General features: G+C 37.7%; 1 protein-coding gene across 1 annotated transcript in view; it reads left to right on the top strand.

Annotated features, from left to right (window-relative positions):
• ADAMTS12 (ADAM metallopeptidase with thrombospondin type 1 motif 12) overlaps positions 1 to 19,683 on the top strand; it is a 1,263,798-nt gene that overhangs the window by 1,143,318 nt on the left and 100,797 nt on the right. The window contains exon 21 of the mRNA XM_053701185.1: positions 8,680 to 8,853. Within this exon, the coding sequence (XP_053557160.1) occupies positions 8,680 to 8,853 (174 nt within the window). The remainder of the gene's footprint in view (positions 1 to 8,679; positions 8,854 to 19,683) is intronic.

Below are 19,683 nucleotides of genomic sequence, written 5' to 3'. Positions count from 1 at the left end.
GTATATTTCACATGTGTATATTAAAATAATCCTTTAAAATTCTAAAATAACCTACCTATACATATACCGAAAATGAAAATCATAACACAACAGATTCAGCTATCTATTAAGGTTTACAAATATCTTATTAATTATGTAAATAAAGACCAGTCAAAGTCTCTATTGAGACAATTGGGTTCTAAAGTGTTCAACTTGTTTATCCAAAACATTTCTTTCTTTTTGAGTATATGTTCCCTGTCACCTCCTCTCCTTGGCTTATCTATCTGATCTATTACTTGAAACCGCAGTTAACTTATATTATGTCCCATGGAGAGGAAGTGACAGGAAACCGGAGCATCCCTATTATTCATCCTAATATTGGATTTATGTTCTGTGATTCTTGTCCTAACTTCCCTTGTTTCTCCAATATAAATTCTGGCACATGGACATTTGATTATATATATGGCATGTGTACTTCTACATGTTAGGTATTTTTTAATTGGGTATTTCGTTCCATTTATTGGGTGAAAAAATTGTTTACCTTTAAAAAAGGGGGAGGCGCCGCTGCTGGCTGCCACACTTTCCTCAGGCTCCTGACCTCTTCTGGATTTATCTTAATTTTAACCTTCTTACATTTAAAATTCATCATAATTATTTCAAGGACCAATACCGACTCCACATAACGCACAAATAGACTCATAAAAATTGAACGGATGACATTACTAAAGTGAGATACTCAACGGATGGAAATATACTCCCACCGGACCATCTTACTACCAGAAAGAGATACCTTCAGCTGAACACCACAAACAAGGTACACTTAAACTAAAAAAAAAAAAAAAAGACTCAACCCATGCACAAATTGGGTTTTGGATTTCATCATCCATTTAGTAATGCTCAGATTTTATTTCTAAACACAAGAAAAACTAATTGATTAAAGGGACAGTATACTGTAAAATAGTTTTTCCCTTAATGTGTTTACAATTGCTTTTTTTACCAACTGCAGAGTAAAAATGTATGAAAATTTGCTTTTTAAGGTTTATTTCTGTATATTAAAGCTCTGATTTTGTGTTTTGAAGCCACAGCCTAATAAAATGGTTTGAGCTTGTAGGTATAATCAGATCTCATTACTGTATCACATTGTGCACATATACCTGCTTCTTTATCTTATAGCTGTCCTTAAAATAATCACCAATACTTTGAGAGAACAATGGAAAATCAACATTTTATTACCTTATCTCTGCTTTATCACACTGGGAGTGTAATTTCTTCTGCTGGCTGTGTTTACAAAGCTTATCTATAGCTGGTACGCGCGGCCACAAACTTTCAGAATAGGTGGGGATACCACATGCTTAATTAGCAATTTCAAATGCCAATATAAGGGTAAAGGAGCTACTTGTAAAGAATTTAATACACTCCAGCAGGTAAAGTGGATCATTGGGAACAAATTAAAGGGGAGAACATTTTTGAGTAAACTGTCCCTTTAAGTCTATTTTACTAAAATATATTGGTTTTAAAACCCCTGCATGCTTTCTTATCTGTTATCTACAATGCAGCCTGAAGTGCAAAATCTCACACCTCACTCTGGCCTGAATTCTATAGAGCAGGGCAATGTAACCAGCCCCCACTGCTAACATACCTACAAATACTAGAAGCTATTTTAACCCCTTCACTGCAGAAGGGAATGACCACCTATACGCCCTCACATCTGCACTCCTTAAGACCCCAAAAAGCGGTCGCAGCACTCAGTCCCTCACTAGTGGCTATCTTAAAATCACTCAGCATTTTCAAAGGGACCGACAGGGGCTGTCGTGGAGGAAAATCAAAATTTAAAGTTCTATATCCTGACACTATCACAGCTGCCCCACCACCCTGTCCACCCGCAAGCCCAATTGAAGTGATCCAACCTAAAAGCCACAAAAACCGCACTATCAAATCAAGAAAATCTCTTTGTGTGATCCCTATTAGAAGACACGTTGTCTCCAAAGTACAGAGCAAAAACTCAGAATCCCAAGACTGTCCTATCAGAGCAATCCTATGCAATGCCAGATCAATAAAGAACAAAACAGCTATTATTTCCGACCTTATTGAAACATGCGAATTACCACGCATCACAGAATCATGGTTAGATGAAAATGCAGGGCCTATTCTAGAGGCAGCTATTCCAGACAATTACACAGTGTTCCACCGCCCGAGACAAGATCGCAAGGGAGGCGGAGTTATGATCTGTGCAAAATCATCCTTAAATCCCAGACCAATATCAGTCCACAAAACCCAATCATTTGAATGTGTAGCTGCCAGCCTCTCAATAGAGAGAGGATTCCGAATACTGCTAATATACAGACCCCCAGGAGATGGGAATAGATTTCTTCAGGAACTCCCAGACCTTTTGGCTGGCTTAATCCTTGAACACCCCAGATGGCTTATATTAGGAGACTTCAACACTTGGATTGACAACACCCTATCCTTGCTTGGGCAGGATCTCCTCAGCTTGATGAGTACACGCGGCTTTACACAAATCATCACCACTCCCACCCACAGAAAAGGTCATACACTTGATCTAGTGTTTCAGTCTGGACTAGAAGTGTCCCCAGTAACTGTAAACCCAGTTACCTGGTCAGACCACCACTACATTCACTTCTCCATTGTATCACAATCAACCAGACACCAGCCTCAGAACCTGGTCAAACACCGCTCATTAAAAGGGATGACACCACTGGATGTAGCATCACATATGGATCTAAGTGAACTAATGGGCAGCTGCAAAGACCCCAGCTCCTTAGTCCGACTCTACAACAAAACCATGAGAGACACCCTAGAAAGCATTGCACCATCTCGCATACGCACTGTCCAAACCCACAACAATGCACCGTGGTTTGATAGCTCCATCAGAGAAATGAAAAGAACAGGACGTAAGCTCGAGAGAAAGTGGCGCAGAACACATGATCCAGAGGATAAAGCCGCTCTTACCAAACATCTAAATAAATATCAATCCAAGATAACTCAGAAAAAATCTTCATTTTTATCACGCAAAATTGCACTCTCCCACAATAGACCCAGGCAACTGTTTCGCACAGTAGAAAGGCTCTGCAAACCAGCATGCATGCTTAGCCCCACCAACTTTTCTCAGGATAAATGTGAAGCATTTGCGAACTTCTTCAGAGACAAGATTTCCTCAATCCGAACCGCTATCACAGCAGGCCAAACAGTTACACACCAGAACGACTACAATGGAATGTCAGACTGCCCCAGTTTATGGTCCACTTTTACAAATGTGGATATAAAAGAAGTTAAAAACACCATACAAAAGTTGCACCCTACTACGTGTGACTTAGACCCTGCTCCAACTCAGCTCATATCTGGATGCATTGAAACACTCGCCCCAGTCCTCACAAAAATAGTGCAGTGTTCACTAAAAACAGGAGACTTTCCAGATCCTCTAAAAGAAGCTGTGGTAAAACCACTCCTAAAGAAACCTTTATTAGACCCAGACTGCATGACTAATTACAGACCAGTATCCAACCTCCCATTTCTGGGGAAAATAATTGAAAAAGTAGTGGCAACTCAACTGGAAGCCCATCTATTACGCCTAAACATATTCGATCCTTTCCAGTCAGGCTTCAGATGCCGCCACAGCACTGAAACAGCACTAGTCCAAGTGCTAAATGATCTCCTCATGGCAAGAGACAAAGGTGATTACTCCATTCTAATCCTCCTGGATCTCTCAGCTGCATTTGACACCATTGACCATAGGATTCTAATAGAGCGCTTGCAGTACATCTGTGGTCTAGCAGGCACAGTCCTTAACTGGTTTAAATCCTTCCTCGCTGGTAGATCACAGAGAGTAATATCAGGATCAAGCTCATCGGCACCAACAGAACTGGCCTGCGGAGTTCCACAAGGATCTATCCTGTCTCCCATGCTATTCGCAATTTACTTACTACCACTGAGGGACATCATTAACCGACATGGCCTGAGGTATCATTGTTACGCTGATGACACACAACTCTACTTCTCCTTTGCTCCAGATACTACAGACCCAGCATGCCGCATAAACAGTTGCTTAACAGACCTCATAGAATGGATGAATGCTAGCTGTCTCAAAGTGAACCCGGACAAAACAGAGTTACTCTTGGTGAGGGGACCCCGGGCATCCAAAATATCCCACGATCAGCCAATTGGCCTGGAGCTTGGAGGCTCTGAACTCGTTAGTTCAGCAAAGGTACGAAACCTCGGAGTGCTGATTGATGCTGGACTATCTTTTAAACAGCAGATTTCCTCCGTAATAAAATCTGCCTACTTTCATCTGAAAAACATAGCCAGGATACAACACTTAATTCCACCGAATGATATGCCAACATTAATCCATGCATTTGTATCCTCTAGGCTAGATTACTGCAATGCACTTTACTTGGGCCTCCCAAAAAAAGAACTCCATCGCCTTCAGACAGTACAAAACGCAGCAGCAAGACTATTGACCAATCAAACTCGCTCCTGCCACATAACACCTGTTCTCCACTCCCTGCATTGGCTTCTAATTAAATGGCGAACATATTTTAAAATTGGCCTGCTGACCTTCAAAGCCTTAAACAACCAAGGCCCACAGTACCTGAAAGAGCTCCTGATACCCTACATCCCATCCCGTTCACTTAGGTCAGCCAACACATCCCTCCTCTCAGTGCCAAGAATAAGGACAAACTCAGGCTCCAGAGCATTCTGCCACGCTGCCCCTACTTTCTGGAACTCTTTACCATGCGCAGTCAGAGAGGCACCATCTTTACAGACTTTTAAAAAAAAGCTAAAGACCCACCTCTTCCATCAGGCATTCAGTCCGCTTATCTGACCTTCAGAAACTCCTAACTTTTATGTCTTATGTTGGCATATTTGTAAAGTGCTTTGAGTCTCACAGGGAGAAAAGCGCTATATAAATCGCAAATTATTATTATTATTATTAATTATGGAGCTGCAGTGGCTACAATGTAGACATGGGTAACAACCAACATTATCAAATCCAATTTTAATTTGTTGTGTCTTTTTTGCACTCCCTATATCAGCTCTCACCAAAAGATCTCTTAGATTTTTATTTTTCTTGTAAGCTATCATTGGAATATTTTTAAATTCTTCTACCCAAGGGTTACAATCAATATATACCCATACCTAAAATTTTAGGACCTAAAGTGTTGTATTGGGTTACAAATATCATTCTGTTTTCTTTCTTACTGCTATTCTTTTTAGCATCTTGATCATTAATTTTGACAAATTCTAATTCTTCTTTAATTAATTTATCAGGGTAACCCCTCTTTTTAAATTTGTCTGCCATTTCATTTAATCTTAATTTACACCTATCTTCGTCTGACACAATTCTTTTAACTCTCAAAAATTGGCTTCTAGGTATAGCTCTCAATGTGTTATCTGGATGAAAACTGTCAAATTGTAATATTTTGTTTTTGTCAGTAGGCTTGGTATATAAATCTGTTTTTAGAAAACCTTTTTCTGCATAAACAAAAGTATCCAAAAATTCAACACCTGTTTCACTCATTTTAATAGTGCCTTTGCCCTTGCGTTGTCTCAGACCTCTTTGTGAGTTCCAGTTCCTGTGTATTACCTGGCTGTCTAACGTCCCCCCTGGTTCCTGATCCCTGGCTTGTTCCTGACTCTGCTGTTCTCCTTGTTCCTGATTCCGGCTCGTCTGACTATTCTCTTTGGCTCCTGACTCGGCTTGTCTGACTATTCGCTTTGGCTCCTGACTCGGCTCGTCTGACTACCAGCTCTGGCTTTGACTCCTGGCTTGTTGTTTGAGTTGTGGACTTTTTATTATTTTTTTGTTATTAATTAAGGTTTGATTATTTTTGCACTTCTTGTCTCAGTCTGATTCTTGGCAACCTGACAGGCTGTGAGCGAGGAGGAGGCGGGATTGCACGCAAATGCAAAGTAGCGCTCATGTGCAATGCTGAATTCCGCCAGGGGAATTCAGCCCGCCAGAGCCGTATGTGCGCCCCTGTCCGCCTCAGCTTGATAAATCGCCCCCTAAATATACCTTATCTAGATTTGAGTAAAGCATCTGAAAAGTCCCACACAAACTAATTAATACATTTCTTTGTCTTGAACTATACTCAAGTATAATAAAGTGGGTAGAATATTTGATTAATTACAAGGGAGATAACAGAGTGCTTTATTTAATGAAGTGCATCCAAAGGAAGTGACTAATGTTTTCTCAGAGGTCAGCTCTTGGGCATGTTTTATTTAACATAACCATCAGGGAAATTGGTAGTGGGTTTGAAGAGAAGTTGTTTGTTCTTTTAAGATTTGTAAAAATACTTGTTACAGATTCAGGACCAGATTGCCAAAAGGGACAGCATCAGAACCTAAGCACAGCGATGTCAGCAAATTTAAATATATATGTATATGGTTATATACATATATATTTACATGGGTAATATGTGTACATACACATATAAACACATACATATATATGTATATAAGCATATACATATATTTTTACAGGCAACACACAGTTCCCATAGACTGCAATGTAAAGGCACTTTTTAGTGCCATTTTGTTTCTAACACCACACACCCACCAACTTTAGCCCCAAAATACTACCTAGTGCAGTTATTTTATTAAAAAATAAAAATGCTGCTATCACCAGACTGTATTTTGGGGGCACATTTATAAAACTAACCAGAGATCTGATCTCTGGTTAATTTTATAAGTGCTAATTACCCGTTTGTGGGTGCGTAATAATTTAGCGCTCCTCTTATAATCTAGTCCTTAATGTATCCGGAGGAATAAATAAACTAGATAATTGGGCAAATGAGCATGACCTTAAATTTGTACCTCAAATTGCTAAGTGATGCATTATTTGTGCAGATATTCAACAGTTGATTATATATTCAAGGATTCTTTACTGTCAGTAACAGAAAAATTATTGGCCATGGGAATCATTGCTTTAGAGAATTTCAAATGTTAAACAATGTGGTGCACATCAGAGAAGGCATGTGTGGTGTTTGGTTGTATAGAAAGAGCTATAGGCAATATTAAAAGTGAAGTTCTTAACCTAATTTATAAATCACTAGATTACCTCATCTTGAATATACTGTACAGTTCTGGAGAACAAGAAAAATATAAGTAAAGTAGACACTTCAAACATGAGCTACTAAAATGGTAAATGGTCTAAAAATAAAAAAGTACAAGAAAAGAGGGAAAGCTTAGTGGAGAGAACAGAGAGAATTAATAAGTCAGAAAATTGCAAATATATTAAGGAATTTAATAAAGCTGAAGATGAAAGAATTTTTACAAAAAAAAAACGTCACTCTAACAAACACTCTAAATATATCAGGAATAATTACCAGGATATGCCAAGGCTATCCTAAAATGTATTACATTGGCACTAAACGCCTTGTAATTACAAGACAATTCCGCTGTTTTGATATTGAACACATCAGACAAGTGTTAACATTTTCCAAGCACATTAACACCTTGTTTGTTGCAATTAGTTTTCAATAGAAATGAGAAATAGCATTTGTCACATTTGGAGGAGCAAATCCACACTTACTGGAGTAGACAAGGATACCCGCAGTCATTGTTTTGTTTTTAATAAACTCTGCTGAGGCCAATTAGAGACAGGTGTGTAGCAGGGTTAGCCTTGAGAAGCCTGCATTGTGCATTTCCAGTTCTGATACCTTGACAATGCAAAGTTGTTTCACTGTGCATAATTAAATGTTTTACATCACAATATCCAGGTGTTTACTGTCCCTTTTAAATACTCTCATTTGTTAGAGCATGTAATTTTATCATTATTGACTCTGTAAATCTATGTGTTTAACCCCCCCAAGGATAAACTGCAGCTAAACCAATAAGTAGCACTTGTTGCACAGCTGTCTCATGCAACTAGCACTGCTGATTGGGTCAGCGGCAGCTTCCACTTGAGACCAGCAGTATTTTACAGCTCATGAACAGTACTTTAACAATGTGTTTACCCCAATAATCCAACAAATAAAATCACTATAATGGTCGTAAGATATGGCTCTGAGGTGACGATTGATACCCCCTGCTAGCAGCTGATTGGCCGCGAATGCGCAGGGGTCGGCATTGCACAAGCAGTTCACCAGAAATGCTTGTGCAATGTTAAATGCCAACAGAGTATGCTGTCGGTATTTAGCGATGTCAGGCGGACATTATCCGCCTGCCGCTTGATAATTCGTCCCCTTAACGTCAAAATTGGTTTGTATGTTGAAGCAAACATGAGGTGCACCATACCTGGGCTTGATCATACACATGGTTTGTGTGCACCAATCAGATTCTTAGGATTTTCTGAGACTAGCACCTACTGCATGATCCTGAGATAATCTCTGTGTTAAAGGCTGAATACAAATGTATAACAGATATGCTTATCAAAATGTTCTGGGGCCATATAACCTAAAATGATTTTGTGCTGAAGGAATATTTTATCTATTGTGGGCATTATCCTTATTTACTTTAACTGAGTATTTGTTATTCACCAACCGTCATTGTTCCTGCCAACATCATTTTGAATTGCTGCTCATATGGACTACACATTCAAGTTTGATTATTATTATTATTATCGGTTATTTGTAGAGTGCCAACAGATTCCGCAGATCTGAAAAAACAAATTATATTACTATTGTTGTGATGTTATTTGTTTATGTATTTATTATATTTTTTTCTACATAATAATAGTGTTCTTCAAACTGTGGTGGTGGATTCAAGAACAGAGATGTGCAGTGTACAGACGTGCATGAAAATAGACCGCTTAGACCCTTTCACTGCCATTCAGCTGAAGAGAACCCAAAGCAAAATGTTTCATGCAACACAGAGCCTTGTCTTTCGTGGCTTGCAAAACCATGGGGAGAGGTAATAAATGAGAAACATGACAGTTTTACAATTAATACTTTCCTGTTTATATATTAAGAAGAAAAATATATTTGTATTATCTAAGACCTATATTAAAGTTTCGTTTTTTTTTCATAGGGTTCATTATAATATTATTAACTATAAGGTTAATTTATGTTATATACAGGGGTATACTTACAATTGAAACAAGTTCTATTTCATATTAGTGGGTTCAGTGGGTTCAATTTTTTGTTTTTATAAAACCTAATAAATAAAGTAGCCTTTATATCTACAGGTGTGTGTTGAAAAACAAAACAAAGCTTAACTTGGCAATGTGGGTCTTACCTCTCTTTATATACATGTTTATATACAGTATATGAAATTGAATTACCCCCCACACACACTCATTTATGAGGTTAATAAATAATACATTTAAGCACATTGTGCATAAACACCAGACTAATGTTTCTGTCTCTTTAGGGTTATTCTCAGTGTATTTATGGTCTGGCACAACCATAAGATGGAGTAAGTGTGCATAGTTCCTGTTTTATATGCATTGAGAAAACTACTCTGGAATTGTATAAATTAAACAACGGCTTGCATTTCATAATAAATCACACTTCGAAATGTATTCATGTAAATCAGGATGAGAATGTATAACTCATTTACTACTCCTGGTTTCACTTATTTTTCTTATAAAGGCTCAGTTAGTGCTGGCAAACGTCCTAATGTCTGGAATCAATCATATATTTGTTCAAAGCATTTTCCAATATTTGTAAAATCTTACATTTTTAGTTTTAGTAAAAATGATAATATTTATCCCTCATGTTGCATTATCATTTTTTATTTTTAATAATACTCATGGCTGGCTCCATAACTGTACTAAGTTTGACCAGGGTGACATTATGATGTTCATATGCAATCTTGGGACTACTGATTATGGTTGGGTTTAGATTGTAGTGAGCGTTGGGAAGCCATAATTTCATTCTTGGACCCAAACAACACAATGTCTTCAGCTAGCCATGTTTAATCTCTTTGATGATTTTTTTTTTTACAGGGATATGAAACAGTGCTCCCATAGTAAAAAAAAAGTTCAATCAAAGTAAACATAAATAGAAACACATTGTGTAAAAAAAACAAAAACAGAAAACAACTTGTTTTCTTGGTAAATAAGCACTAAGAAAATCTCAGTGTTGCCACTGCCTGTAGCTATATAAGAGAGATGCCATTAGATAGGTTATGTTCTACTGTCACATGATTTTTGTAGCAAAATTCCTCTACTGAGCATAAGCAATAAACTGACAACAGCTAGAGCAAATGTCTCCTAGCAACACTTCAAAAGAAAAGCTGCTCCTTTCCCTTCCTGTGGAGACCAAAGCCCTTTTGTTGGTATGTGACAGTAAGTAATGGACCCTTCACAAATTAAGTTAAAAAAATAAATAAAAAATAAATAAATACTTTTAAAATAATGAATTATACATATTTCAAAGAATTTGATTAAGTATAACCCGATGCTTAGTGTTTTTGTATTACAATAAAGAGAAACAAAAGAAAGAAAATCAGCGCTTCTAAAGTAGGATTTGGTTTTAAAAAAAATAAATATATATATATATACTGTATTTGTATGTGTACAAAGAATAATACTATGTATCAAAAATTTGTGAAATTAAACAAAGCAACTAAAAGTTAATAGTTACTTTTTATTTATTATTTTATTTATAATCCAACAGTGTGATAACACAGAGAGATAAAAAAAAAAACACAAAACACAACTATGCCAGTGAGTTTCCACTTGCATCTCGCAGGATGCCAAACAAGCGGGAAAAAAAGAATAAAATACATTCATATCTATGTCATAGATGCAAGAATAAACAATTAATAATCGTCCTAATATCTAACTCTTATCCACCAAAACATAATAAATAAATTCTCATTTGACTGTGTTTACAGTACAACGATAGACATCTTATACTTCTCAAATCTGCAGATAGAAAATCACTGTTGAGAGATTTTAATTTATCTAAGACCTATAACAAAACAAAAAACAAAAAAAAAACAACAAAAACAAAAAAAAAACCCAGCAGAACAACTCCCCCCATCACCCCATCTCCTGGTCCGCTTAGTCTTATTTAGTCTTTTTCTTTTTCCTCCTTCCTCTCCTCCCCTCCCCTCTTCTCTCTTTTTTCTTTCTTTTCTTTTCCCCTTTTCTTTTTTTTTTTGCTGATCAACACTCTCTCACTAGGCAATGATTTTATAACCTATATCATAGATTTTCAGTTATTCCTATACTTTTAGGAACCCTATCCTTCCCCTACATCGATCTCTCTGAACCCTGCAATCCACATTGGGGGGAATAATTCACTTATGGCAAGTTCTGTAAAGGAAATAGAGCTCAAAAATGGGGTTAAAATACACCTTTGAATCAAAAGAGGGTAGGATTTAAATATAGGTAGCCATCCCAGCAAAAAACTTTTATCCTAGCTTTAGTTGCGAATTTCATATGATATAATTAGAAAAGAATTTGGAATTGGAGTCATTTCAAAAAAGTTGAAAAACTAGGGGTGTTATTGTCTTTCCAGTTTTTAACTATTATATGCCTTACCACTAAAATTATAGTGTTCAGCACTTTTAAACATATTGAGGATCTATTCTCAAGTGTTGCTAAAAAGAAAAAATCTTCTGATACGATCAGCCTAGTATCCTTATAATGCCTACTATACCAATACCATACTTTCTGCCAGAACTGCCAAATATTCGGGCAAGATCAAATCATATGAATTATATCCGCATTGCGAAACATACAACGTGGGCAAGCATACGTTTGCGCAGGATAGAATCGAGACATTTTCTGTGGGGATAAATAATACTTATTAATTAATTTAATATGTGATTCTCTCCACGTCATAGAGATCTGCAATTTCTCTAATGCCGCAAAACTTTGTCTAAGTCTATCCTCATCAAAGGCAGGAAAAGCCCCTCCCCAGGAGTTACATAGTTTATTTATCAGCATTATATCCTGTTTGGCCAGCATAATATCATATATAAGTGAAATTGAAGCATTACCATTAGCACATTTCTGGATGACTATCTTGATATCGGACCATGCTGCCAACTCCTCATGAACCCACTTCCGCGAAAAGACATAATGCTGCAATTGAAAGTAAGCAAACAAATTGACCCTAGGAAGATTAAACTTTTTAAACAATAACTCTGATGTCATTATCTGTTGATCTGATAATATTTGGGAAACATATATCAACCCTTGTTCTGCCCATAACTTAAATATCCCCTGATAAACTCCTGGGATAAAATCTGGGTTACCGATTATCGGAAGAAAATCTGAAAAATCCGAAGAGACCTCCAATAAACCACAAAGTTTATGCCATGCTACAACTATATTTTTTATAGATATCAACCGAAGAATATTAGAGGCTAGATTTTTCATTGAGCAATGGAGAATCGTTTTTAAAGCAAAAGGTGCAATCATAAAGGATTCTAATGCAGACGTTACGAACAGGTTCAACTCCGTAATCCAGTCAAAGGCAATTTTAATCAGAGAGGCAAAATTATATAGTTTCACATCTGGTAATGCCAAACCTGCAACTGCTTTCTTTTGCATTAGCCTATTTAATGCAATACGCGGCTTCTTATTATCCCAGATAAATTTAGACTGCCACTGATATAAATCTCGAAGATTTTTGTTAGTTAAAAACAGAGGTAAATTCTGTAGTAGATAGAGTATCCGAGGAAAAATAATCAATTTTATAAGATTGATTCGAGTTGAGAAAGAAATTGGAAAGGCCGACCACATTTCCAAATCCATTTAAATTTTCTGTAAAAGCTGGGAAAAGTTTAACTTGTACCATTTTTCCGGATTTCTATGCAGAATTATACCTAAATATCGGAATGATAAAAAAGGGTGGTCTTTATAATTGATCTCCGCTTTGCTAACCCATAGCAGTTCACTTTTATAAAAATGTATTTTATACCCAGAGAATGAGGAGAAGAAAGAGAATAAACAAATAATTATAGGTAATGATTGTTGTACATTATCCAAGAATATAAGAAGATCATCTGCATAGAGCAAAATTTTTAAACTATGCGTGCCCATAGAGATTTCAGTTAAACTATCCCTTAACCATATGGCAAATGCTATATTTAAAAGCAGTGGGTAAAGTGGACAGCCCTGCCTAGTACCTCTCTTAAGCAAAATTTTAGATGATAGGATCCCATCAACAAGAAGGTAAGATATAGGGTTTTTGTAAAGTTTCTGTACAAATTCCGCAAAATGACTTTTAAATCCAAATGTATCTATTGTTTTAAATAGATATTGCCAATTGATCGTGTCAAACTCTTTTTCAGCATCTACAGTTAAAATAGCCGCATTCCTATACCATTTATGTTCCGGGTCATCCTGGTACAGATTCCAAACAAAATCCAAGAAAGAAGTAACTTTTCGGATATTTTTTAAAGAATTTCTTGCTTTCGTGAATCCTGTCTGATCCAGATGTATAATTTTCTCTAGGAAAATTGATAATCGAGCAGAAATAAAAGTCATAAATAGTTTATAATCAGCATTCAAAACCGATATAGGTCTATACGCTGAAAGATCCTCTGGGTCCTTACCTTTCTTCAATATTAATGAAATTCGAGTTGCTGAGAAGTAACTAGATATTGCATTATTAGAACAATAATAATAATTAAATAAATTTAATAATGTGTCTTTAATTTCATCCTGTAAAACTTTATAATATTCTGTCTGGAGAAAATTTGGACCCGGCGCCTTATTTCTACTAGCTGATTCAATAGCTTCTAGAATTTCCTCAACTGTAATTGGCTGGTTCACAGCCGATAAGTCCTCTTCTGGGTACTTTTATCTTGGACCAGAAACTATCTAGCTTATCCCTATCTACATCTTGTTCGGAGTACAACTTCTCAAAGAACAAAAAAAAAGCTTTACTAATATCCTCGGTATCCGTATATCTCTGATTATCCACCCTAATAGCCGGAACATAATTCTTATTTTTCCTGTTTTTTACTAATTTTGCCAGATATTTAGCCGAGTTCCCATAGGCACCTCTAAACTGCATATTAATCTTCAGCTCTTCTTCGTGTAATCTCTGTTTTAAAAAAATATCCCTTTCCCTTTTTGCCTTGCAGTATTTGTCCCAGCTATGAACCGATTTATTATTATAATATCTTCTGTATGCATTCCTAACTTGCTCAGCTAGCTGGAATTCTGTACTCGCACATTTCTTCCTCCAGTTACAAAGATAGGTCTTAATTTCACCTCGCATAAAGGCCTTTGAAGCTTCCCAAAAGGTCTCTATTTTATAGAAATAAGAAATATTATATGTAAGAAAATCCTTCCATTTTTGTCTAAACCAGCCAACAAATCTCGGATTATTTATAAGAAACCGAGGAAAGAAAAAAGCGGCATTTTTATCTTTACTGGAAGGTACGTCTAAAAAAGTAACTGATACTATAGCATGATCCGAAATCACAATGTCATCAATAGCCACCATAGATTTCATAATAGACATAGATTTTGACACTAAGAGCATATCAATTCTCGAAAAAGTCTGATGAACTTTCGATTCACATGTATATACCCTGGAATCAGGCTATTTTTTTTTTATTTTTTTTAAATGTTTTTATTAAGGCAAAAAAAAAAAAACAAAGATAACAATCAGGGAAGAAAGGGTAACATCTCCATAGTAATAATACAGTTCAATAGTCTCATACAGTAATACCACATTAAGCAGAACGTTAGTTGAGGCAAGGTATCACCCTTTATCTATGCCTCTTTTTGTGATGTTTACACACTCTGGCGTCTTCAATATATTAGAGATCCGCTCATGGGATCTGGTGGCAGGGGTCAATCTGAAGACATCTACAAATGTCCTCATCATATGCTAGCTTGTTTTTTGGTATGAATTTATAATGTCCCCTAACCAAACAGGTCCAATCAAGGGACCAGTGACTGCATTGAACCATTGCTACCATTGGAGACAAGGTGATGAAGTCAATAATAAAAAACAGTTTCATTGTATATAAATTATAGGCAAACTTTGAGTTAAATATACATACATACAAATAAAAGTACAAAACAATGGTATCAAAATTACTCTACTAGTTGGTATCAGTGATGTACCAGAACAGATCTCAGTTGCCACTATAAGGATAGATTGACATTCGTACTGAACATTGATAGAAACTTGAACATTAGCGAAACTATAGTTCCAAAACTCTTTGATAAACCAAAATACAATTAACAAAGGAGATTTTCCTATATTAGGGCCCGAAGTGCCTTTTCACATGTATGCAGGGGAAAACTTAGGCCTAGGTCTTCGGACTAGGTAGAGACTGCTTAACTCTACCAGAAGGGAGTGCGGAGGAGAAAGTATTCGTCCCTACCGCACAAGAGTGGCAGGGGGCGGAAGATAGTCCAGTAATAATTTACTCTAACATTGCTGGTTAGCATACTCAACAGTTATATATGTACTAGTATTATGGATAGGATTATAAAGAGGTTTCAGATACAGCCAAATCCCAAGGGATCACACAATGCATGGTAATCTATCCGCAGTGCGCATTAATAGTTATAGAGAAGTGTATATTTTGAACATAATTTGATAGAGAGAATAACCAGATGCTAGAATTTACTTATTGTCTGATGAAGGGCACCATAGTGGGGGTAATGTCTTCTACATTTACCATTATGGACATAGGATTAAACATAAACAGTGTTTAGCAGGTGTGCACAAATCTAGATAACCAGATAACAACATCATGTAAAGCAATATGTACTGAAAAAATGGCATTATTAATAGTTAGGCATAATACATCCTAGCCACCCAGCAAAGGGGCTGCAGCATAATATGGAGCTGTAGACTTATAAGAGTAACAGCCAACATCCCCCCAAATGGATCAGACACATGAGCTAAAGTAATAAACATCTTATATATAGGTAAATGACCGTCAGAACTAGATCACAAATACAGGAAGCTATTAGTGTAGGGGTCAGTTGGGGAAGCATAATGCACATCTCTTGGTTACAAATCAGCAGGAAGCAATCATTATTTCAAACCCCCTTTGCACAGAGTATGCTATTATACTATCCAGAGCACATTTGAAATGGCAGTATTTAGAATAAACAAATCATAACAGACACACAGCAAACATAAAGAAAACGGAAGGAATACATCGTACACTGTACCAGGAGTATAGCAGGACACAAAATGTTCACTAAATGTCTATATTGCGAGTCCATTCATATATATCCACCCTTTATGATGCATGTGTAAAGCAGAGTTTTCCCAATCAATAAGCAGCTGTCGCAATCATCTGCATCAGGGTGATGCAGAAAACAGTCCCACAGTGTCTCTCAGCGTCAACATTCTGGAGCCCAGAAATCAGCGCCACTACCCCACACCTACCCTCTTGGCTATGACGACCATGATTGTGAGGCAGGCACCAATATAGTCCATGCTGTACTGAGTGTGCACGGAGGCGACCCCTGCATGTGAGGTATTAATGACTAGAGAGGTGTGTTGCAAGTCTCTCGTCGTCCCCATACACACCCCAGGCAGGTCCAGGCAGCAGTTCAGGGAACCGGTCGTGCCTCCCCAGTTAACCATCCAGGTATCTCTCCAGGCATCTTCCTCCTCAGAGCCAACCCGCCGCCCGGCATCCCACGGTACACAGGGACTCACCGCCACCGTCGGGTTACATCTCCGAGGGGACGGATCAGCGGGGGGCTGCGACTCGCACGGCTGTTCTCGCAGGTACATGGGCTCCCTTCTCCCCTCCTCATCTGTTGTCGGTAAATGAGTGGATGTGTGGGAAGAAGGTCCTGTAGGGATCGTCTTTAGGGTCAGTGTTGCGCCTGCTGCTTTTCTGTTCCTAAAGTCGTCTCTCACTTTGTTCACCGACTCAATGATGGTGTCTATTCTCTCGCAGAATGTCTTCTCAAATTTCGCTATGTAGGTCTGAAACACATTATAAATCTCCCCCATGGCGGAGGATCTATCGTAGTGTGCAGCTCAGAATCCACTTATCTGCCGCAGTATGTTTATAGGTGCATGTTTCTTCCGTAGTAGGCTGCAGCCCCGGTCTTTCCTACTGCCTTACCAATGGTGCTCAGGAGGAAACTGCTATGAACCACTGTACAGTCTTGTGGGTGCTATTGCTGGTATCCCGGAACTCTCCTGGCCACTTAGTAATAGTTTTCAAGCCTTCTTAATTAGTTTAAATAGCATTTTTCTATCAGTTTTTAGCAGAGCTCTGATCTTGTGCGACTGCTCTGCACTGCAGTTGGCTCCGCCCCTGGAATCAGGCTATTTTAACTTCCATATATCGACCAGTTTAAGTTTAGTGCAGACATTTTTAAAGTATTTAGCTATTCTATAATATTCTCTTAAATTTTTTGTTTTAAACCTATCCAGCTCCGGGCACAGTGACATATTAAAATCCCCCCTAAAATAAAATTCCCACTAATAAAAGTGAATAATTTAATCTGCATATTATCCCAAAATGTGGGAGCGAACCCATTGGGGCCATATACATTGCAGATCACATAATTACAACCATTAATTTGAATTTGTAAGATTATAAATCTTCCTTCATAATCAGTCTCAACCCTTATAATCTTATAATCCAATAGGATAGCTACAGCTGATTTCCTATTGACCGCCAAGGCAGCCAAAACTTCCCCCACCCATTTACATTTCAATTTAGGAAATTCTGCTTCTTTCAAATGGGTTTCTTGCAACATTACCAAGTCTGGTTTAAATTTAGCGAAATATTTAATAATAATCTTATGCTTCCTCGGAGAAGTTATACCCCAAATATTCCAGAAAAGAATGTTAAAACTGTCAGTCACAACCATCTCTTTTCATTCTTAAACTACCTAGTTCCTAAGTTCCAAAAAACTTTCCTACGACCAAGATAGTCAGAAGCTGGGAGGGACGGGAGGAAAAAGAGAAGAAGAGAGGAGGAGAGAGAAAAAAAAAAAATTCAAACCCCCAACTAACAACCATGTCCCTTTGTTAATAACAAAGCATACAAACCCCCCTGTACAGACAAAAAAAAAAATCAAGATCATTGTTATTATCCATAATTTGACTTGCTAACCCAGAACCATAAACTAACATAATCCTAAGGGCCTACCCTACCTGGTGGAAGTGAACTCCTGTGCTTCCTGTGGATTATTCAAAATTAATCTAGTACCATTTTCTTCCACTATGATTTTAGCTGGGTAAATCAATCAAACTTTCAACCCTTTATTATAAAGTTTTGTACAAAATGGGGCCATCTGCTTCCTCTTTGTAGAGGTTTCCTGTGAAAAATCTTGAAATAATAAAATGTTATTCTTATCAAACAAAAAAGACTAATTTTTTTTATATAGCTTTAAAAATGTAAGTTTGTCTTGATATCTAAGTAGCTTAAAGATACACATCCTACTTCTGCCTTGAGGATTAGCATTAGGATTCCTATTCCCAATCCTATGTGACCTCTCTATTGCCAAAGGCAGCTGATGTGCAGGGAAACCCAACGCTTGTGGGAGTAGAGTGGATGTAACTTTTAGCAAGGCTTCATATTCTTGAGTTTCCGGGAGGCCTACAATTCTGATATTATTACGCCTGGAGCAATCCTCCAGGTCCTCTAGGTGCATTTGTAAGTTAGAGATTTTAACCTCTTGCAGGGGCGTAACTAACAGTGGTGCAGAAGTCGCACTTGCGACCGGGCCCAGCAGGTCCAACCTTAGGGGGGCCCAGCTGCAGCAGAACAACCTTTTTTATTTTTGTGTTTTTTTTTCAATACTTTTTTTTTTTTTAACAAACTTTTTTGCGACATAATTTTTTTCAGTGGCTGCGTTCCTGCACCCTAACAGTTTTAAATCAGAGCGTTGCCGTGGGTTACCATGGCAACGCTCTGAAACATTTGCTGCTGAGTGCGGGAAAGGAGGCTGGAGCAGAGCGGTCTCTGCAGTGAATCAATGCAGCTAGCTACCAGCCAGTAACGCATTTAAAAGTCCCTACATAGACTGCGAAGTGGAAGGAAGTAGGAAGAGCCAGAGGTAAGTCAGTGCATTGCTGGAACCGTTGCTATCTAATTCTACTCTGTCATTGTGAGACCCACGCATACATTTTTTAAAGAGAGCACAGCTGCACAAGAACTGGATGGTGCGCTATATACAGTATATATAATTATTTTTTGAGGGTCCAGCAAAAGAGTAGCACTTCCTAAAGTGTGCTACTTACTTAGGGCGGGCTGTTTGAAAATCGCGGTCTGACTGGATGTAAGAGTGGCTCACCACCTGACAGGAGCCATTTATTGAGTGAGTGCTGGCTCTCATTGTAGAGCTTTCTTAATAACCTTTGAACCTCCCATAGTAGTTGTAGAAGACAAGGACCGGCATTTGTGCGCACCTCTCAATTTTTTCTGCAGATTAGCTGCAACAAATCTCTCAATAGATCAAAATCAGAGCAGCCTGTCAATGTTTGCCATGCTGCTGTCCAGCACTGCAAGAGACAGCCTAATGTATTTGCAGTTTCCTCCCACGGGTGAAAGGTATGTGCTGTGTTACTTATCTTCTATTATCACTTCTTCAAGTTTAGTTTTTACAACCTTTGTACTGCTGCTGCTTATTTAGGAGGTTTGAGGTTATAATGCAGGGCAAAATTATCCCCCTCACCCTGCCGTTTTGACCAGCCTTTCTCTAAGCACTTTTTAACTATTTCACTGCTAAAAGGGAGCTCTCAGAAAAGTGAAAACAAATGTAAACAGTATTTAATAAACACAATGTGTATGCATGTGTTTTTTTGTGTGGTTTTTGTGTGTTTGCAC

The sequence above is a fragment of the Bombina bombina genome, chromosome 2 (assembly GCF_027579735.1).
Source record: "Bombina bombina isolate aBomBom1 chromosome 2, aBomBom1.pri, whole genome shotgun sequence".
NCBI classification, from domain to species: Eukaryota; Metazoa; Chordata; class Amphibia; order Anura; family Bombinatoridae; genus Bombina; species Bombina bombina.
The sequence above is the reverse complement of the archived record's forward strand: the minus strand, read 5'-3'. Positions and strand labels throughout refer to the sequence as shown.